General features: G+C 41.0%; 1 protein-coding gene across 1 annotated transcript in view; it reads right to left on the reverse strand.

Moving 5' to 3' along the window:
* Positions 1–21,763, reverse strand: part of LOC121956483 (inactive phospholipase C-like protein 2) — an 82,340-nt gene that overhangs the window by 18,417 nt on the left and 42,160 nt on the right. Inside the window, exons 2-4 of the mRNA XM_042504726.2 lie at positions 15,279–17,765; positions 5,305–5,508; positions 902–977 (exon numbers count right to left, since the gene is read on the reverse strand). Of these exons, the coding sequence (XP_042360660.1) occupies positions 902–977; positions 5,305–5,508; positions 15,279–17,765 (2,767 nt within the window). The remainder of the gene's footprint in view (positions 1–901; positions 978–5,304; positions 5,509–15,278; positions 17,766–21,763) is intronic.

Genomic DNA, 21,763 nt, shown 5'->3' on the forward strand with positions numbered 1-21,763 from the left:
GGATTTCTTGATTTGAAGCCAATTCTCTCCTAATGATCGCATTATGGTTAATTTTATCCTCTCCCCTTGAAAGGCCGGGCCTCTTCCATCGAGCACCCTCCTTAAAAATGCCGCACCGATGAAACACTTCTTTAGTTCCATCCTTTTTCTGTCTGTTTTGCCATCTCTCCTCCTCTCACTCCACACTCTGTCAAACCTTCTCTCTCCTTCTCTCAAAGGATGTTGATGCCCTGTATCCTCTCTCTCCTGTAGCCCTTTGTTTGTGTGGCTGGCTGATTGTTTTCACCTGCCCACTGACATGATAACTACTCGGTGCTGACTCACTGATGATGGCCTGTTCCATCGACAGCAGCTACTGCTGTTGATTTTGATGGAGATGCTGTAGCGGCAGACACACTACGCTCATTCTATTAGGCAGGAGGACACGACACATAATACGTTTGGAGGCTGCAGATGTCTGTTCTTGCAGGACATGATTCATCTGGACCGTAGGGCCGAGTAGCTGAAAACATTCAACTCCTCAAATGAATTTATGTTGCTTTGTTTCTTACGATCTTATTTCTCTTAATGGAATCAAAGTAATATGCCAGTAAGATAATTTAATTTGTGCCCAATGCAGTCATTTTCCTTAAAGTAGCACACATACCTCATTCTGCCTTGTTTCAAAGTGCTGCTCCTTATTTTTTTTAAATGTCACGAAATAAGAGAATCTTCATCTAATAAAGCATATATCATGTAATGATATGTGTGTGTGTGTGTGTGTGTGTGTGTGTGTGTGTATGTATGTATGGATGTATGTACAAAGACAAAATCTAAACTTTGATTGAGCTGTGATTAACATGTCCTGTAGAGTAGAAAATGTAGAGGATGAACAAGGATCTTATCCCATAATGCAGCGTACCTGCTCGTTGTGCTTGCGTGAGCTTGGAGTAGACGACATCAGCCGACTCGATCAGTGTTCTGCTGGTTTGGATCATCTGGAAGACAAAGAAGATGTGTCGTTAATTTGCGTCACATCTCAGCATCACACCTGAGAGGCATTCAGCAGAGCCAAACAGAGGAAACAAAGATAAACACAAAGAGGAAAACACTTCATATAAATTGCTGAGCTGTGTTTATCTTGCCAGCTTTGTTCCAGTCAACAGCCAGGGTTCATTTCTAAAGTATTTGGGCTCTTAGTCACTATGTCTGCAAGCACACTAACAATTCAGTCTTAACCCCATCAGTGCAATGCAGCTGTCATGTAAATGTCTTTATCTGATTACTCCACTGTTTAATTCTATTATACTTGAAAAAAGTACAGCAGTCCTTAAGATTTGCTTTTCAAACAATCTGAAACACATGGCTAACACTGGACCTGTCTTCCACTGTGGCATCTCACCCAATTTAATTAACTATGTAAACTGTACTTATACTCTCCATATGCACATAAAATCCCCTCTGTATAAAGAGTAACTCATTATTTACAGTGACTTTATTAAAAGATGGACAGCATAACAAATCCTCTCAAGTGAACCAAACATCTTGATTGCTCCCTGGTGGCTGTCTACAGTACAGATCATAAACCCTGCTCACTCTTTGTTAAGCAGATTCGACATGAGCCAAACTAACAACTAAAAGTATGTCTAAAATATGTCTAATCATTTTTTTCTCAAAGATGGTGTCTGTCTCACACTGGTGCACGTTCAAGTGTTCATTTTTTAAATTTGGTTACAACATGTAATTTGATGCTTTTAAAAGGGTCTGTGATGTCATGATTGATGGCTGTGTGAGCCAATCACTGTGCTCGTGATCAACTGCATTGTTCATGATTGGGTCAGGATATTGAATGGGCGGAAACTTTCCAGTCATGACTGCGCAGAATCTGGCTCCAAATGACACCACCAGTGCAAGATGGCAGCAGGATCCACGGTATTTTAGCTTCATTTTTATACAGTGTGAGGCAGTGGAGACGGATCGCCGACCTTTATATTTAGTTTATGATTTTTTATTAGAGCTGCTTCATTTAGAGTCGATTAGTCAATCATAAGAAAATTACACTGAGGGCTACTAAGAATCTGAGGTAAATCAATCATATGTGTCAATGTACAGTCGATTCTGAATCCAAATATCTGTACCACAAAGAAACAAAGAGCGGCTGGGATGCAACCTCCTATTATCATCTCTACTTTTACATCTGAACAAAAACAAAATCTGACAGTGCTGTGTAGTTTGAGCTCTAAACATCATCCCACAGGCTGAGGAGGAGCAGCTGGAGCAGTCCTGCAGCACTGAGGAGGAAGCTAATGAAGTTTCACACTCCTTGTTAACAGAGAGACAGGAAGTGCACTCTCACACAGTGTGTGCGTTTGCTATATCCTTATGAGAACTGGTTTGAGTTCTGTAAAGTGAGCTCATTTTGGATGGCCCCTTTTTAGTACATTTTAAATTGTTTGTTTAATGACTTCATTCATTGTCTATTTTGGCAGTAAAGTTTGGCGTCTAAAACATGGGGGTCTGCAGGGATTGGCTTGGTTTTGGAGCCAGCCTCAATTTTTTATGCAGTTCTGTGTTGGCTTAATTTTTTAGTCCTCAAGGTTGCCCCTGGGTATGCATAGGCGACAGTGAAAGTAACACAAAGGTATACAGAAATGATAAGCAACAGTCTTGAAGCTGCACTGCATTCTGGTTTTGAAAGTAGCACCTCTGCCTCTACGGATTTCTTCCTGTATGACTGTTGGTGGGTGTGAGTGTTGGGACACACATGGGTTGAAAACAAAGCTCTGAATCTCACTTACCTGACATCAGCTTCTCATTTAGACAATTTTGACTATTTTTTCCTCTAAGTGCCATTTTAACTGCACTGTGACTATATCAACACACTGTTGCATTGTACATATTTTGCAAATAATTCATAAAAAACACAACACTAATATGGACACAGAATACATGTACCTACACTATGGCTGTTTTATTTTCAAGAAATTTCCTTAACCCTTTAAAAACTGAGAAAATTGGCATGTGTTTTTTCAAAAACAAGAAAAAACAAAAAGGCAATGAGCAAAGACGAAATCACCCAGAAATTAGCAAGAAATTACAAGTACATAAAAAACCCAAAAAACAAACAAACAGAAGGAAAATGACCTGGACAAAAATGCTTAAAAAGTATACTTACTTAATTCTTTTAAATTTGCAATTATTATTTTTTTTTTTAATAAGAATTGTAGTTTCTTGGAAAATTTTGCTCCAGCTTTAGAATTTTTTTTTTCTAAATCTAATAATTTCTTACAATTTGGAAGACAATTCTTGTTAAGATGCTCATTGCCTTTTTTCCAATGTTGTTAAAATAAATCAAACCAATCAGCTCAGGGTTAAAAGTGTTATTGATCCTGGTTTCAAAGGGTTTTACTGGTTATGGATCAAGTCTTGTCAATGAAAAAAATATATCTGTGTGCATAATATTAATGTACATATAGTTTGAGTATATATGTGTGTATAAATGAGCTTGACTGTCCTCTGGAAACAGAGAGTCCAGTGTGCTGACGCTTTGTTCAGCTCAGGGTTACAAAATTGACTGGCAGCAGCCCACATGGGGGTAACTGAGGACACACACTGCACACTGATATCATACAGTAAATGGCCGGGGGTTGGCAGCCATGAAGTCACATGCATTTACACACATGCGCACACACACATATACACTGGGCCCTCTGTTCTGGAGCAGAATGTGTGCCAACTGCCATCTGACCGGGCCCATGCCTCAGGATAAGACCTTAGGTTAATGTACATAGATCATTTCATTAACTCCTCAGACCAGGAATACTCAGCTTGCTTTGCTTGAGGGCTGATTTGTAAAATGACAGGAGCCAGTTGCAGCAGTCCTATACATATTTTTAGGATTTTAGGACATTTCAAGGATTTTAGGACATTTCAGAGACTTTAGGATGTTTCCAGGATTTTAGGACATTTTTCATATTATATCACAATTCTGGCATTAAAGGATGTTTTCAGGATTTGGGAATGTGTCTAGAACTTAAGGACATTTCTCAGATTTCAGGACATTTCTAGGATTTCAGGACATCGCTCAGATTTTAAGACGTTTCTAGGATTTAGGACATTAAGGGCTCAGCTAGGACCTCTGTTGGGGGGTGCAGGGGATCCTCCACCAGCACTTTTTAAAAAAAAAACAAACTATTTCTATTTTAACTGCCTTAGACCATAATATCTTCCTTAAAAAATGCCAACAACTGTTATGGTTCAACACACAAGAGTATTTGTACGTGCTGAGCAATTAAGAGTTTGGGAAAACTGACGGGACTATCACGGTAATTTCATCAAACTCATTTTGGCGTTAAAATCCTGAAAATGCATGTTCTTATCTCTAAAAGTCTAAAATATGGATTCTGGGTCTCTGCCTGTCCCCAGAAAGGTATTTTGTGGACTGGAGCGTGAGAGTCGCTCTGACAGTGCCAAACCTCCCGCCTGGTGCAAGGCCTCATAAAAGTCCAAACAGATTCTATTTGGAGCCTCTCACGGCTTCGCTCGTGATGTCATCGCACTCCTGTAGGTGTCAGCAGCAGAAGCACAGATGACCCGAGCAGTGTGAACGCAACAACCTTGCTCTTCGTTCATGACCCACTTCACTAGCTCCCACCAAGCCTCACAGGAGGGGAGAGGAAGCAGCGGGTGATAACTAATTACAGACGGAGTCCTCCAGCCCCCTTTTGGGCCGTGCCAATGTCAAGTGGTGAAAAATGCAGTGTTCTTGTAGAGAGGAGGCTGGATGGAGAAGAACATGTGAAACTATACAATGAGGAGCTTGCAGCCTGACAATCTGACTGGTCAAATAGGTGGTTTTAGCCATGTGGAGAAGCCTTGTAAAACAAACCCTGCTGTGTGAATCAAATGATAAGCAAACAAGCATTAAGAGAGGAAGCCAGCTAATTCCCTCTTTGTTTTTTCCTGTTTTATTTTAGTAAGTGCAGCACCTATGAGGATCTGCACAGAGCAGGAAGTGCACACTGTTATCGCACTTAATATGCCTGAGTGCTTTGAAATTGTATCTTTAGCTCAAGTAGATCTTTAATGAGATATAGCACACTATAATAACAGTGTTGTTGTCACACGAACACTGTATAAGATGCATATCAGTGTGTATGTGTGTGTGCTGAATTGCACTCCAATACTGATTTTTAAAATGTCTTTGTTTGAAAAAATTGCTCATATGTGTGATAACACATTCAGTCTTTCACAGCAGCTGTATTAACATTTCTGTTTCTCACATGCTGGTACATGCACTCATTTGTACGTGTGTGTTTTATTTACCATGTCGTAGGCATTGAGCACTTTGCGCAGCAGCTCGGGGACTGGACCCTGAGCTTCCATGGTGGGGTAGGTCTCGCTCAGGTCCACTGTCACTCTCAGTGACCGCTCGCTGTTCATCAGCCAAGTTGACACTGTCAGGATACACTGCTTCATGTTGGCCGCTGGGGTCAGGCCACACAGCTCTTTAAAGGACACCATGGCATTCTGGGAAAGAAAACACCAACAATGAAGGAAAGCAACTCAGGTAGGAACACATGAAAAAGCAATAAATAAAAATAGTCAACTCTCTACACCACACGTGTCAAATTTTTCTCTACTCAAAGGATGGTCATTTTAAGTTGCTCTGGGAAACAGCATCAATTAAAAGTATGTAAGTGTATAAATACACAGAAATATCCCTGCGCTTAACCACTCAGGGCATAATTATTCATGCTCAATATTAGATATGATTACAGTAGTGATTCTCAGGTCAACCACAGCTGGCGGGTCCCAGAGGTTGGGTGGTTTGGTTGAGCTTGTTAGAAAATATTGCGGGTTTCAGGCAGGGCATGTTATAAAATGACATAACAGCATTCTGTGTAAGATTTTATAATTTAAAGAATCATAGTGCAATAATCTGGTTCACATCGTCTTGCATCTTCTTATCCTCTCTGTCTCTCTCACACAGCAAGCAGCTTTCTCACCAGCAATGCTGAGCTCAGACATATCTCTCCGGTCATAATGTCCTGTTAAAATATTTTCCTCTGCAAATATGTGTTCTTACCGCAAGCCAGAGTCTCTGTTCACACTGTCTCTGTTAAATATGCACCTCTGTAACCTCATGTTAAAAACCACTGTACTGATCAGCTGTGAGCTGATGTAAACAAACCACGCAGGTTATCAGCCGTGCACTTGAGATCAAAGGCTTAAGACATATACATATATTAGACATAGCCACTTAGATGGGTGAGCACTTTCTGTCATTTGTACTTTTTTAAACAGAAAAACACATTTTAACTTGGTATGTTCATGTGGGCGGGTCGGGTCGGCTCTCATGGCGAGCAGGGCTGGGTCAGGTTTTAAAACACTCTGACCCACGCATCACTAGTTTACAGACATGGACAGAGCCCGCTGTTAATACTCTGCATTCATTTTCATGAAATGGAGTAGTAGCACTGGAAATTGCGAGAGAAGTGTAGCATGTTCAAGCGAGACACAACCATAGGACAAAAACAGTGAGAAGACTCAAAGACCACAGACGCCTATAATGCTGCCTCTGATAAAAGGTAGATCATTACAACCTCCTCCAACGTCACCATGTTTGTCTGAAATTTGCATTTGAAATGAACGTATCTTTTTTCATATGTAAAGAGAGTATAAATAAACCTTTAGCTGTCACTTCAGTGCCAAAATAACCAAAGCAGCTAATGCTCATGACTTTCTGGGCAATTTCCCATGAAGGCCTGTGGTGAGTTAAAGCAACAAAATCAAATGTTTATCTTTATGGATTATATTGATGCGGAATTATAATGTCAACATATGATGCCTTTTATCTTGAATTTGTAGAGTTATATGTCTTTACAGACACAAAGGAACTGTTAATATGCACATTTCTTAAGGTGGTTTGGATAGGAAATAATCTCAAAAGGAATCTACCTGTAGTCTTGCCAACAGTAAGTGTGTAAGATCCCCAGTCTTTGCAAAATCTTAAAGTCTTTGAATTGAAAAATCACATTTTCTTTAGATGGAAGAGGGGTCAGACATAAAAGTGTTGTGTATGGTAGGCATCAGACAAATTACTGTAGAGTTATTGTGCTTGCCAAATGAAGAGCCTGTGTTCCTAATGGTATGGCAACTATTGCTCCCACTTTTTGAATATGGCCTTGAGCGAAGAGATTTAATAAGAGGGATTGTTATACTCCCCTCAGACCAGAAACTAGATAAGATAGCAGTGAATGTTTGTCTTGGTGACAGTAAGACTATCGGTTTCCCATAATGTCAGGCTGCTTACTCAACAGCCCAGAGTTTTTGGAGCCAATCTTCTGGCTACAGCATGAAAGTGCTAAGTATGTTCAGCCACTCATCCCTTTCTCTCTCGATTTCTTCTCTTTTCACACATTTTTCTATACATATCTGTGTATTTATCTTTCCTCTCTCACTGCAAAATATCCATCTTGATTATCAAAAATTAAGTCATCACCAAAGCATTCTCTGTTTCTACATGAACTGTGGACCCTTCTAAATCACTGCTGTAAGATAAATAAAGAAATCCAACGTGTCCCGTTTATTTAATCTAGTACTGATAGCAAATCTTATTTTTCATCAGGCACAGCTGCAGCTCAGTTAGTAGAGCGGGTCTGTCATCAATCACAAAGTTAGTGATTCGAACCTTGAGCTCCTCCTCAACACATGTTGAAGTGTCCTTGAGTAAGACACTGAACTCCAAACTGATCACAAAATGTGTCAAAAGCATCTACCAAACTAATTAACTAACTAATGTAGTTTTAGCACTAAAAGTGACAGTGAGGCTGTGAGACTCATGAACTCCTAACCTAAAGTCTGTCCTCTGCATTCTGCTTCACTGCTGCTATGTATTAACATGATGCTTGGTTTTTACTGGTGTTTTATTTTATATAGTTTTTTTGGTTATGTATTACTATTTATTTATAAGGTATATTTTAGCTAATAATATTTATTCTGTATGCCGCTGGGAACCTGGGAAACGAATTTCGTTCCTTAATGTTTTGAATGACAATAAACTGATAAACTGAATCTGAAAAGCTCTGCGGGCTAATTTCTCTTGTTTCGTCAGTTGAACCTGTAAGAAGAATTTGTTTATCACACCTTCAGTTTACAAAAGCCTAATTTGGCATTTCTGACAGGTGAAATTCAGAGCCAAAGCAGAGAACAGAACACAGTTTTTAATTTATTTCACAACCACTGATGATGCCTTAAATCAGCTAGGGCTGTGGACCCTTTTAGTTGCGGTTATGTTGAATATCTAGATAATCATATTACTTGTGATAAACAGTTATTTAAGTGAACTCAGGTCTGTTTTTCTGCTGTTTTCAGTAAAATACAACAAACTGCTTGTTCAATAAAAAAAAGTTAGGATATTAGAAGTTTACTGCAGCTTTTTACTGATACTCTCTCAGGCTGTTCTCATGCACAGTTCTACGTACCTACGTATTTTGGAAGGCTGTAATCATCAAACCTGTATAAATGTGAATTTCAATGTAAATATCAATATATATCTTGCACTCCAAACATTCTTGTATATAACTTTAACTCCATGGTTCTGTTTCTTGCACTGTTACACTGTTACTTGTGTTACTTGTTTTGTTTTGCACTGTAAGACTCGTACTTTTTATATTTTATATTTTATATTTGTATCTTCTATTTTATCTGTTTTCTTTTTCTATATTTATGTTGCACCAACCCACCAGAACAAATTCCTCGTATTGTGTTAACTATACCTGGCAATAAATCTTTTTCTGATTCTGATTCTGATTCTGATGTGACCAATATGTTGATGGTAACACAGAAGAAGGCTTTCCTTACAGGCCCAAAATGCGGAACTTTCCCAGAGAGAGAGAGATGTGCAGAACCGTGTGAACTTTTAGTGAACTCTTGAGTCATTTTTAGTTACCTCCTTACCATGTTTCTTTACCTAAACCCTTACTACACTAACTTTACCAGCCTAAACCTGACCTCTGTAACTTTGCGTTAATTATGTAACTCTATGTTTGGTACGTAATGTAATTCGTGGGGTTCTATGTTGTGGGATATCATCCAAACTCTTGTGTGTGCATTTTCAGAGAATATTATACAAACTTTATGTGGATATGTTGACTCTCTTCCAACCTGCTCAAAAAATCTCTCTGTGCTATATCGCAGTCTGTTGCAACGTGTCTATCGAGTAAGTTAACATTTTCATTAGGGCTGTACCAAACTCAGAATTATTTCAGTTGAATCAAATTTGGCTTTTCAATATGCTGTGCAATTCATTTCTTTTCTCCATAAAGGGTCTGAATTGGGGCAGGACATTCAGGGTGATAGTGCAGTTCATGTAATATAGTAAAGAAGCCAAGTTAGCCCTCCGGGCGTGGTAACTACACTAGTGACAGATCAAAAATACCAAACATTTTTTTGCTGAAACAAGATATCAAACAAAAACAATAGAGACTATCATATTAAGTTGCTGTGAGCTGTGAATTCACCACTTCTAAGCAGAAGGCAGAAGATAATGAAGATAATGTTATCTCAGAGTCTGACCAGGAAAAGCCTCTCTTCTTTGGGGCAGCTGCCTCTGTCTTACTGAGACTCACCCTGGGTCTGGGTCTGCAGCTGCCTGTACCAGAGAGCAGAGTGAAACATCTGAGGACTGAAACATCCCCAGTAAGCTGCATGCTGACTGACAAAAACCTGACTGCTCCACGTGAAGATTATCAGTGGACTTAGAGGTCTCCTGAATGTTGATGATACAAATCATCTACATTTGGGTTGCAGTCTGTATTGCAATGACAATAAAAAAACACAAAAACAAACAACAACTATATACTGTTCAGTCTTAATAGGAATCTGAATCTGTTCTCTAGTCCGCTGAAGCTTAAGTTTCTGCATGTCTGGGTTCAAAGGTTTTGCAGTCCAAGCAACTGGGCAACTGCCTCTTAAGGCATTCATTCTTCTGCCAGCATGGGAATTTAAGCAGCCAAGCCAGGCCCACTGTTTTTCACAAGGCACTTCATCAGTTAGCTTGGCTAAAAGGCAGCCAAAAAAAGGAGAGCGTGACAGAGTGAGGTGAGAGAATAGTGAGGGACAGTGAAAGAGACAGAGTGAAAAAGAGCAGTCTAGGCTGAGGAACGAATAACAGAGTCTGGAAAGAGACAAGAAGAGTGAGGGTGACTGGAGACAGGTAAGTGTAAGAGAGGATAAAAGTGCCATTGTTGGTATTGGGAATCCATCCACACACTCGGCACTCTGCAGTGTGGGAACCAGCTGTCTCCCTGGGCTAGCCCTCTAGGCCTGCAGAAAAATCCCCAACACCACCCGCCTCCCCCAGAGGATGTGCTGTCACTGCGGGGCCCGACCTTCCTCTAGACAGAGAGGGTGGCCAGGGGACGCAGTCGGCATCTGTATGCGGAGCCTCAGCCATGGTTTCCACCTCACGGGGCCAGTGAGCACAGCCACGAGAAGAAACACAATAGAGGAAAAGGGGCAGCTCTGAGGCTCTGGATTAAAACCCAGTGTGTGACTGTGTGTGCGTGTGTGTGTGAACTATGAGCATGTGTGACTGCATGTGTTTTTGTCTCAGTGTGGTCTGAGCCGAAGCTATTAGCATTCATTATGCTTTGTGTAACTCCACGCATGTGTGTACAGGACCACATGCGTCAGTGTTTTTACCATAATTGTTGTGCAATAAAAGCTATACCATTTCCAAGCTATGGTGTTAAAAAAACCAATGAGAGGCTTGTGTTTTTAATTACTCCCTCCCCCGACTTTACTCCCCCTCCAGCATTCCCCAAATGAATGTGCGGGTCTGGTTACAACACTGCTTTTGTTTCTGTTTGCTCCTCTCTCAATCAGTGTATCTTTCTTCCGTTCTCTCTGGCCCATGGTATTGAGTGGTGGTGCATGTGCCTGTGATCACACACACACACACACACACACACACACACACACACACACACACACACACACACACACACACACACACACACACACACACACACACACACACACACACACACACACACACACACACACACACACACAGGCCACACATACTTTTCAGCAAATAAAAAGAAGCTCCAGGCTGGCAGCTCTCCTCCACCTCTATCAACACTTAAAGTTCATAGGCAGCAGCACTCCAGAAACGACTTCATTCAAGTCTCCAACTGAAGTAATAGCTGATTTGCTGCCTAGATCCACATAAAAAACAACAACCTATCATATGTGTCCACTGGTCAATGTTCATGGATCTCTTTGTGGTCCTTGTAACAGTCGAACACACTTGTCTTCCTGTTATTATTCAAAGCAGACCACCTGAGAGCTTTGCTGTTTGAGGATAAAGGAGTCCTGTAATAGCTCAGTAAATTGAAGGGATGCTTTTGACAGTGACATCTGAAGTGTGCTTTAATGACTGAAGTTGTATGCCATGATATGTTGGATTTTGAGTGCAAAAGGTATGTTTTTCTCACATTAATCTTGGCTTCAAGTCAGACAGCTTCCAGAGCTGCCCCGTTGTTGGCCACCGGCCCTGCTTCTGCCCTCCAGATCAAAGGCATCAGACAGCACACAGCTGGCTTCAACAAAGCTTTAACGACTGTCCATTTTTTACATTTAAAAGGCAAAAGCCTTATTCTTCATTTATCCTCTTTAAAGCTTTCCTCTCAACTTCACCTCTTTAATTTATTTCATCAACTTTTATCTCTTCATTTCAAAAAGAAAAATTTACATTTCAAACCCGAGGATGTTGTGGTTCGGGGAGCGGTCGTGGTGCCAGTGTTGTTTGATCAGGTTAAAAGGCACCGATTCAAATCCAATCATATGCTGCCCTTTTTCAATATAAGTCTATAGACTCATTTTCAAAGCCATTTGTCATGGGAGATGACTCAAAGCTTCAGAGCAGATGAAAGTGTCTGCTTTGACACATGACATGCCTGTGATTATTTCATATGTAGTGTGAGTTAGTTGATTTTAGTTTTAGAAAAGTTAGGATTTACATGGCTGTCTACACAGTGATCCATGTTTCATGTGTAATTCATGAAACATTCCCATGCTGACTCACATACAAAGATTGGGACCTAATCACGACAAACTGTTGAGGTATTTGCCACTAATTCAGATTATTCAAACAAGCAACACTTTGATTGAGTCAAATATTCGTATCTTTTTCTTGCTGTGAAAACACATTTCGGTCAGGATTGTTCATTATTTGCTTGTATTAACACTTTTATTTTCAGTGATTTTTCTGAAATTACCTTCCTTCCTCCTGTCCCATTGAGGCAGTAATTTGCTAATGCTACTACCTCTAGAATTACAGGATCAATTTCACCTCCCAAACATAAACATATTTCTTTGTGTTGGTGTCTCGGAGAGGAAAATGATGTTCTCTTTGAGAACACTGCTTGTTTCCACAACTGAAAAATGCATGACAGCATGCCACAGGATCTCTAATCACATCTCTGCTTATTTAGTTTGGTCTGGTCTTTTGTTTGCTGTGCCATTAGAGTGAGGTTACTGCTTACTGAAGACAGATGGACAGAACTTGGTATTTATGACATTGATACATAAAGAGGACTGTGCTTCATTAGCTTCTGGAGGAATGCAAAAGAGTCATGTAGCTGAATGTTTTTTTTATACAAGGATTAAGCGTATTTTTGATTTTTATAAGCAACACAGGCTATTCGTGCAAAAAACACCAGGTTTAACTGGCAATATCAGGTTAAGGCAGGAAATCAGAGAAGATAATCAGTAATAAGGTTTGTCAACTACCAAAGTTTGAGTAAGTAAGTAATCTTTGTTTGGTTACTTGATTGCCAAAGCACTTTTGGAAGAACAATAAAAGTAATTTGCATTTTAATACTAACCAGCTTTTTATGAGGGCTTATTTGGATCATTGTGGTTAAAACAAAAAATTACAGAGCCAGTGGAGGGAGTTGATTTCCTGAGAAAAATAGGAGTTGTGGCACAGCAGGAAACAATATGACAGGTCATCAAATGAATCAATCCTAAAGATGTGGAGCTTCAAAGAGCACAGTTTCTTAGGTGCAGTGTAACTCTAAATTGAACTGTCTGTAGATGTAACCAGTGATATCCTTTCATCTGTTCATCATGTTGTAGTTCCGGATGCACAAAAGTTTTCACTTCATCCAAATCAGTACATTATTTTGTTCAAATAGTCAAATTCATGGCAATATCTCTTTGAAGTCCAGATGATTATAATTACATAGTGATTCTTGACTAAAATCGAAGCAAGGCAAGTTAAAGCAATGTGGTTCCTTAGCAAAATAACAACACAAAACGTAAATTTATGATTTCAATTAAAGAACATTTCTGAATTTTTGTTTTTATTGAGAGAAGGTTTTTTCTTGCAAACTTCTGACTTATGATCTCAGAGAAAATTCACATTTTTTTCTTGTATGTTTATCACTTAAATGTAAGAGACTATCAGATTATTTTTCTTGTAAATGTATGACTTTAATATCGGAAATAATTTTTTTTGTCAGATTATCACTCTTCTCCCCGGCTCTGTATTTTTTTTTTTTTTTTTTACCTACAATGGCCTTAATATGCCACTGTAACATTTTAACAACATTCACACTTTTTTAAGTTGACAAAAACATTGCTGGTAGAATCACTTCAGTGGTTTGAACATGATTTAATTTTTTGTGTTTTTTAGCTGTAAGAAAAGACAGGAGCCTGCCACTCCACACTGGCAACCAAACAACACGAGGTGGCATTTAAAGGCTCACTGGCTCTCCCTGTGTTGTAATTTGTAGACTGAGCAAATGAGACAAGCTTCATATCACAACTTCAGTCATCACAAACAAAATGACTAAAAGGCTTCTGGCTACTGGTCATCAGCCAAATGCACTGTGGTTACTAATATTCATTTTCTCATCGAGAAGAGTTTTAAAGAAGTGCACTAAGTGCCTAGCAACCCAGCCCTCTCCCCTGGGCAGTAATTGTCCCTCATTAATGACTACACTATTCATAAACTTCATAATTGTACAGCAATGACACTTTACTACTGTTTTCCTCTTAAACATTAATGGAGCACAATTAGAAAAAAGCCTCTGTCCACAACAGCAAGTGAAATTGGTCCAGTAACACTTTGGACCTACTGAAGCAATACAGTAAATTAATAAGATTATGCAGTTTGTTTTTTTGTGGAAAAAGCTTGTCTGTCTTTTAATATCTCAAGGGACAGTTCACCTCAAAATAAAAATATACTCTTTTAATGGTAATTCTATTTACCAACCAGTCTAGGTGATATTGGCTGCAGAGATCCTTCCTTTTCTTGAAGATACTGGAACTAGAAGGCACTTGACCCACCAACTGCATCACCACACTGCAGGAAGCATGCATCTACTGCTAGCATCACCCAACACTACTGAGCTATCTAACATTACAATTAAGCCCAGGAGGACACCACCAGTGTCTACATCTTGCTGCCACAACCACAAGCCTCTCAGCCATGAGTAGATGCATGTTTGTGCTGTGGGTCGGTTGGTGGATCGAGCACCATCCAGTTCCATCATATTCAAGAGAACAGATACCTCCAGCACTCGGCAACATGCACCAAAACAATCTAAACTGATAAACAGTACTACAGGTATGAGAAAAAAATATGTATTTATATTTTGTGGTGAACTGTCCCTTTAAAATCCAATCGTACATACCTATGGAAGTTACTGTGTAAACTGCTAAGCATGTTTGAGATCTGCAGATTATGAACATCTATGATACTGATGATCCAGCTGTCTTTACTCTGGCACTGCATTTACACCAAAACATCTGTTGTACTTGCAAGGACTTAAAGATGTTGGATTTAGTTCTGTGAGCATATCCAGCAAAGCTTCAGTGGTTGATCATGCTGTGTAATTAAAAAGTTTTGTTACGTTTTCTTAGGAACAGATCTTTAGTATTGCCTTATCTAAGCCATTTACAACATCCACTCCACTTGGATCAAGTGCTGAGTCTAAAATAAAGTAGTTAAAAGAAACAGAGTGAAGTAAATGGTGGGAACCAAATAATCAAAACTGAAGGCAAGGAGTGCAACCAAAAATGTTGCAGTGCAATGGGTCTAAAGTGTTACCATTGCTTTCAATATGAATGCCATTGCTCTATAGGATAACATTTTTTGAACATTTGGACTACAACACATGAAATGAAAAGACGTGATTTTTTTTCATTATCAACATCATAAACACCATGGTTGTTGTTTTGAGATTTTGTTAAACAAATACTTTAAATATGTAACTACGTACCTGCCAATTTTCTCTGAGGTCTGTGGCCTCCCTGAGGGGCTGGGTCGAAGCTCTGAAGAGCTCATCCACTACTTTGATCCCTGTGGTCTTGGTGGTGGTGTATTCCCGGGCCTTCCTACCCTTTCTGACAGACAGACCCCTTTTATGAGCCTTTCCTCCACCCCGCCTGTTGGTGATGGCTACATGAACAAACAGGGTGGTGTTGGGTAGGAACTCTCCCGTCAGAGATTGCAAGGGGACATGTCTATAGCCTGGCTGTAGGCACTCAAATGGGATGGTGTACTGGCCAATGAACTCGTCTCCGATGTAGTCGTCATCCAGCACCACAAAGCGCAACACTGCAAGTTCTGGCAAGTTGATCTGGAATTCAAAACTCTCATCAAAAATGGGGTTGTCACCATTCTGGGAGACAGTTTTGGTTCTTTGCTCAGCACAGTCAGCAGGGATGCCGTGGATCTCAACATATATGTAGGGCTCCACCACATCACCCTTGGCTGCAGAGCCACGTGGCTTAGGTAGATTCTGTCCACTGATGACCTTGATGTGAAGAAGCTGTGCAGACACCCCTGGCAGGGAGTCCCGAGCATTGGCACTGAAGTAGGACACCTCCTCTCTCATGATAGCTGGCCGCAAAACATACCCGCAGTTGCCATTCTGCCTGAACCAACCTAGGTTGAGATCCATCATCAGGCCTGGTGTTTGGTAATTCATGGCCACAATCTGGCAGCCACATTTCCAGAAATCCTGGGGATTCATGTTGCTGGCATCAATTCTCATCGGTGTGGGATATATCCGGGAGATAAAGCGCTTGTTATAACAGACAAATTCCTCTGGGAACTCATTGGCAAACCTGTTTGCATCTATCTCATTGAAGGAGCAAATCTCCCAGTATTTCTGGTCCCTCTTAGAGGTCTCAAAGTCCCTAAACTGGACAGACTTGCAGAGAGATACAAGATCAGAGAGCTCCCTGCACAGTCTGAGTCTCTTGTAGCCTAAGCCATTTATCTGGTCCTTCTCATCAGCTCCCACTCTTCGGGACATTTCCAGACCCTCCTCTTCATCTGTCACATCTCCCTCGGGGTCAGTGCAGTTGGGTGGTAGCCTCTTACCCTTGACGAGGATTTTACCTTTGAGTTTCTCAGGGGAAGGTAGGTAGTTGTCCTCCTTGTTGGGGGGTTCAACGTACAGCTTGTCCCCAAGAATCTTTTTCATGTGCTGTGCCATGACCCTCTGCTGGGGGATACAGCAGTGGGTCACTAAGCATAGAATCAGGGGATACTCTGAACTCTCAAAAGCATATTGGTTTATAATGTCCAGGACTTTAGAGAAAGCTAGGTGTGAGGCAACAGAACTACCCACATATACCACGGGTTCATTATCAGGGCCATCCCATACAATGACCTCAATGCTGCGGCAGCCCATTCTTAGAGCTCGGATGTAGCTGCTGATGTCTGACGAACCCCAGAAATGGTCTTCCAGAAGGGAGGCATTATGCGATGAGTTGATGTAGTAGTGGGACAGAGGCTGGGTCATATCCTGGCACACACGTTTGTGCTGGGGGTCAAAGATGTGGCATTCAGAGGAGAGGAGGTAGTGTGTAAAACCATCAATGGAGAGGTAAGCCCTCTCCCTGCCTTCGGCAGATGGCTCAAATTTCTGAACAATATCCCTGCACATGTCCTCCGTTACACCTTCAACACCTTGCTCCACCTCCACAAATAGCATCAGATCTTTACTGTCAAGATACTCCTTGTTACTGGAGAACTGCACCAGTAGGAAGAAGATCTCTGGTCGTGTGCAGAGCTCACAGTAGGCCTCCACAAAGGTGTCCATATTAATTGCCTCTCCATATTGGTCTTTAGCTTTCTGGAGCTCCTTAAACTTCAGCTCTATCCTAGACTCTTTCATTCCAGGGTTGAGCCCTTTGATGATCTGGGTGGCCCTGAACAGGTCTATGTGTCCTTCCTTTTCCATATCTGCTAGCTCAAACACTGAACCAATCCAGGATGTTCTTAGACTCGGTTGACTGGGTTCCACCATGTCTACAGGGTGCCGGCCATAAGACACCAGATACCTCAGGCCCATCACCCAGGTGCTGACAACATCTGCTGTGCTGGCTACCAAATCTAATGACTCATAGTTATCCCCATAGATGATTGAGAAGGCGCATTCATCAGGGAACTGATCTGAGAGACCATTGCTGCGCAGAACTGGAGTCTTCTTTCCTAAACGGACCTCTTTAATGCCCTTGATTTCCAGTTTGGCCTTCTCTGAATCCTTCTTGGATGGTTCCCAACGGAGCCAGTGCATGTCTGGATCCAGCAGGAAGTAGCGGTTATACATGCGTGAGTTGGAGCGCACCTTCTTCATCTCACAACCCTCCATCATGAAGGCCATGCAAGCAGCTGTGCTGTTGATCTTGCGGTCACTTGGCATTGAGCTGAAGGACACCGTTTTCTTCCTCACCTGCCTCTGTTTGGAACCATCCTGGAAACAGAATGGGGTGGGGGAGGAGAAGGATTTCTTGGTTACACTTTGTATTAGAATTCAGGAAAAAACAGTGAATATTATAGTGGGATGTACAGAAAAGGAGAGGGGAGAGAAAAAGCCGAGTTAGCCATTTCATCACAGAGTGGCTTCAGACTTATATGCACATTGAATCCTAAAAGAAAAAACCTAAATCTAAACACAAGCTGCTATACTACTTAAATGTTGTAGTGGGCACGATGTACTATTACCATCAGTTAATTTTGGTGAGCTGCTGAAGGCATAAATGTGTAACTAAAACTGCATTAACAGGCTGTCATTACACACCCAGTTATCAACTCAGTGGAAATCCTTCTTTCTCTCTCCCCAGCAGTGAGCCAACATGCTAGGGCCCATCGTATGGAGAGGGGACACAGTGGTGAATGGGCACAACAGGGGTCTACTTTGACATTTCACTGATCAAAAGGCAAAAACAATCAGTAATTTTTATTATATATCTATTACAGGCCAATAGCCTCAGAGATAATTATATGCTTATTTAAAATGCACATCCCCTTGGCTAATTATTCTGCTCGTGTTTTTAAACTACATAACGTCATGTGGAGGGCAGAGTAACTTCTGGGGTTTTCCCTTGAGACAAATTGTAATACACTGTAATGCATGCCGCATGAGGTCTGTTTCTTTTTTAAAACAGGACTGCTTGCTGTAATGATAGGATACGAAGCTGGAAATACGATTTCGGCTTGGCTCAAGTCACAATGGTTTCATCTCTCAAACAAAGTTAAGTGCTTTAAATTCAGTTTCAAGTTACCTTATGAGATGAATATTTATCCTGTGGGAAACCTTTCATAAATACATTTCTTGCCAGCCAAATACACCAAAATATCTTTGAAAGCTTTAGTCTGAGGAGACTGTCACTCTACAACCAAGACTAATACCAAACTTTTGAAAGTAGTAAAACAGATGTGCAACACACCACCTGCCATGACATGGTTGAACTTCTGCAGCTTTTTTGGTCGTGAGCTTAGCTGGCAGAAAGCAGACCGACAGCGCTGCCCTACTTCCACACAAGGCTGTGGTTAGCTAGATAGCCTGAATGCAGATGGCCTGGTTAAGGGCTTGGAAAATAGGCTTGTTGAATAATGCATATCACATAGTACAGTACATCAAAATCAAAACTAAACCAATACTCAAATTGCTGTTACATATTAAAGATTTTACATAAAGCCTTGAGACTCCTTGTTAAAACAGAAGACAAACACTCTTTAAAAATAAGAAATTATTAAACCATGTCAGTGGTGATGTTTCATTACTTGTAACACCTCCAATATGAAATAAATGTAACCAAAGCCTTCAAATCTCACTTTCCCTCCTGTTTTTTGCCTTTCGATCGTTTTTAGAAAGAAAGCTTGAAATGGTAGAGGACCCCAGGGCAACACAGAGGTGAGTATGTCTTTCCCCAAAGACAGTGACTGCATGTACACGTCTGATGGATCTTCCCTGAGCATGGTTCAACTCCAGTCACAGTGAAATCCCTCAGGGCCATCCATCTTCCACCTGACGGTCAGAGGCAGATGACACCCAGCACCTCATCACGATTAATGAGCACCACTTGATGCAAAGCTAAAGAAATGACGTGATCATCACTCTCGGGTTTTGCCCTTGTTTTACGACCTCCATTTTTCTCAATATCATAATTTACAAATCTGCAATCTGTAATAGAGGTACAAATCATTCCTTAATGTGGATTAAAGTACCTTTTGGACATTCTAGTCCATAGTCTTACACCAGATGGCGTGTTGGGGCCCGACAATGCTGGGACCACCCAGGCCAAAAGGGTTGCTCACTATGTGTTAAAATAGAGTTATTCAAGCATTTACTTTCTCCCCCTCCAGAAGAACTTGCATACAATTGTTATGAGAGTCACTGCCAAGACCCACAGGCACATGGTAATGCATGTACCCTTGCCAAGACTGTGAGGGTAAGGAGGGTGCTGTCGGTTCATCTGGGGGATAATACAATTCCAACTCTTCCGCAGAGGTAACCTTGGAGTGAAAATAACTTGTCAACCACTTCTCATGAGAGGCAGACAGACTGCAGCATGGATTCTTACCCTATCTTTGTCTCATTTTGTCAAGCTTTTGCTTTTGTTATGTTCTCGATTCCTATAACAAATCATCTGCCCCCGACCCATTATAGTGCTGGTAGAGGGAGATAAATCTGGACGCCGTAATCAAGAGATCACATTTCAACCTAAATGTCATGCTCTTTGATTTCACCAGCCTGTTTCTTTCCCCTCAGAGATAGAAAAATACAATTAACAACTCTACCCTATTTTTTTAAAATCCAAAAACACACTTGCTCTCTCATCTGATTTGCTCTTTTGCTATTTGGGAAAAATCAGCCAGACGGACATTTAGTAGAGTACGGGAGATCTGTGAAGTAAGCTCTGTGAGACACAGAGCAGACTGAGCAAGTGGCAAGAGGGGGAGATGTGTTCAGGTCTGATTGTTTCCAGGCCTTCTTTAGGAAAGTGCTGTAGCCACAGAGGGTCAAAGAATGCCAGGCTAATCTTGTGTCTCATTAATATGCTGTTACAATTAGCGGGACAGCCAGGTTGGATGTTCACCTCTCAATCAAAAACAAGTAGGCATAATGTTTCTGTCAGGGGTCATTTCACACATTATTGAAACTGAATTCTATTTTTTGAAATTAAATGCAAAATCATAGGGCTGTTGAACTAAAGGCGAAGGGATTATTCTCTGCATGAATTATATGTGCTGTGGATGTAGAGCTGCTCAATTTTGGCAAAAATCCTAACTATGATTACCCATTAAACTGGCAACACTGAGGGCACTGCTGTAAAGGAAACGGTGTGCGCTGGATTTATAACAGCAGACAAAACAAGAGCAAATTGTAATTGAAAAAAATAATAATAATTGCCTACTCTGCCTATGTGCATGTATACATGAATAACAAAGGGTTAAAGAGGAGAGAGAAAAAACATTTTCAATAATAATTTTGTGAAAATCTAAACTCCCTATTTTTTTTAAACCATTTTTTACAAATTCTCCCTTTGTATTTTCCTACATTCAGCTGTCTTTTTCCCTTGATCAATCGCACTTCTATCACACTTTCTCACCATTTATTCACAGCCCCTGGGGATTTTCCTGGTAGAGATGTCAGTATTTCTGTTTATGTGTGTGTGCTCAAGTGCTTCTGGCATGACTCCCTGTTGCCAGTGATGTGGAGGTATTTCAGTAGTCCTCCACACCTCCCCCATCCCCTTTCCTGTGGTGAGGCTGGTTGCCCTGGGCTGGGTCAAACACTCCCTGATGGAAGGGTGAAGCTGCTTGGGGTGTCGACGGCTGCGAACCGAGTCCCCTCAACATCCTATGAAAGGCGGCAGCATGTCACACTCGCTCTACCTCCCGTCACTGTTGTCACACCCTGACGCTTGGCGCCATAAGCAGTAAGACATGGGGAACTTAACTCCAGGGAGGCAATTAATGCAACATGAGCTCTCAGGTTGCCTGTTACACTGCAGTGCCCCACTGAGGGGAGTATGCCAAAACAATAAGTCTTTAAAATGGTACTTTAGGGCACAATGGACAAGCTATTTTCATAGACTCCCTGTCTTTGTATATTTTATAATCATTATATTTCCAATGTTATGGTTATATCATCTCGAAAACCTATATACATCTAGTTGGCCTTGCTGTACTCCCTCAGTCTGCTGTGTATCCTGGAGTGCAGCTCCATCTGACAAGCTAATGCCTGCGTCATCTCTGGAGAGTGTGTATGTTTGTGTGGGTGCAACACAAGCACCCCAACAAAAAACCCCAAGGGCTTCCTTTACAGCATGAACTCTTGTTATGTGAGAAAGCAGAAAACTAAAGTCTACTTACTCAGACTGAAAAAAAATACAACACTGCTGTGAATCAACATTTGAAGGCTATATGTGGAAAAAAAAAGAAAAAAAGGCACATGTTTCAACC

This window comes from Plectropomus leopardus, chromosome 18 (assembly GCF_026936395.1).
Source record: "Plectropomus leopardus strain MGB_pleo_1.0 chromosome 18, ASM2693639v1, whole genome shotgun sequence".
Taxonomy (NCBI): Eukaryota; Metazoa; Chordata; class Actinopteri; order Perciformes; family Serranidae; genus Plectropomus; species Plectropomus leopardus.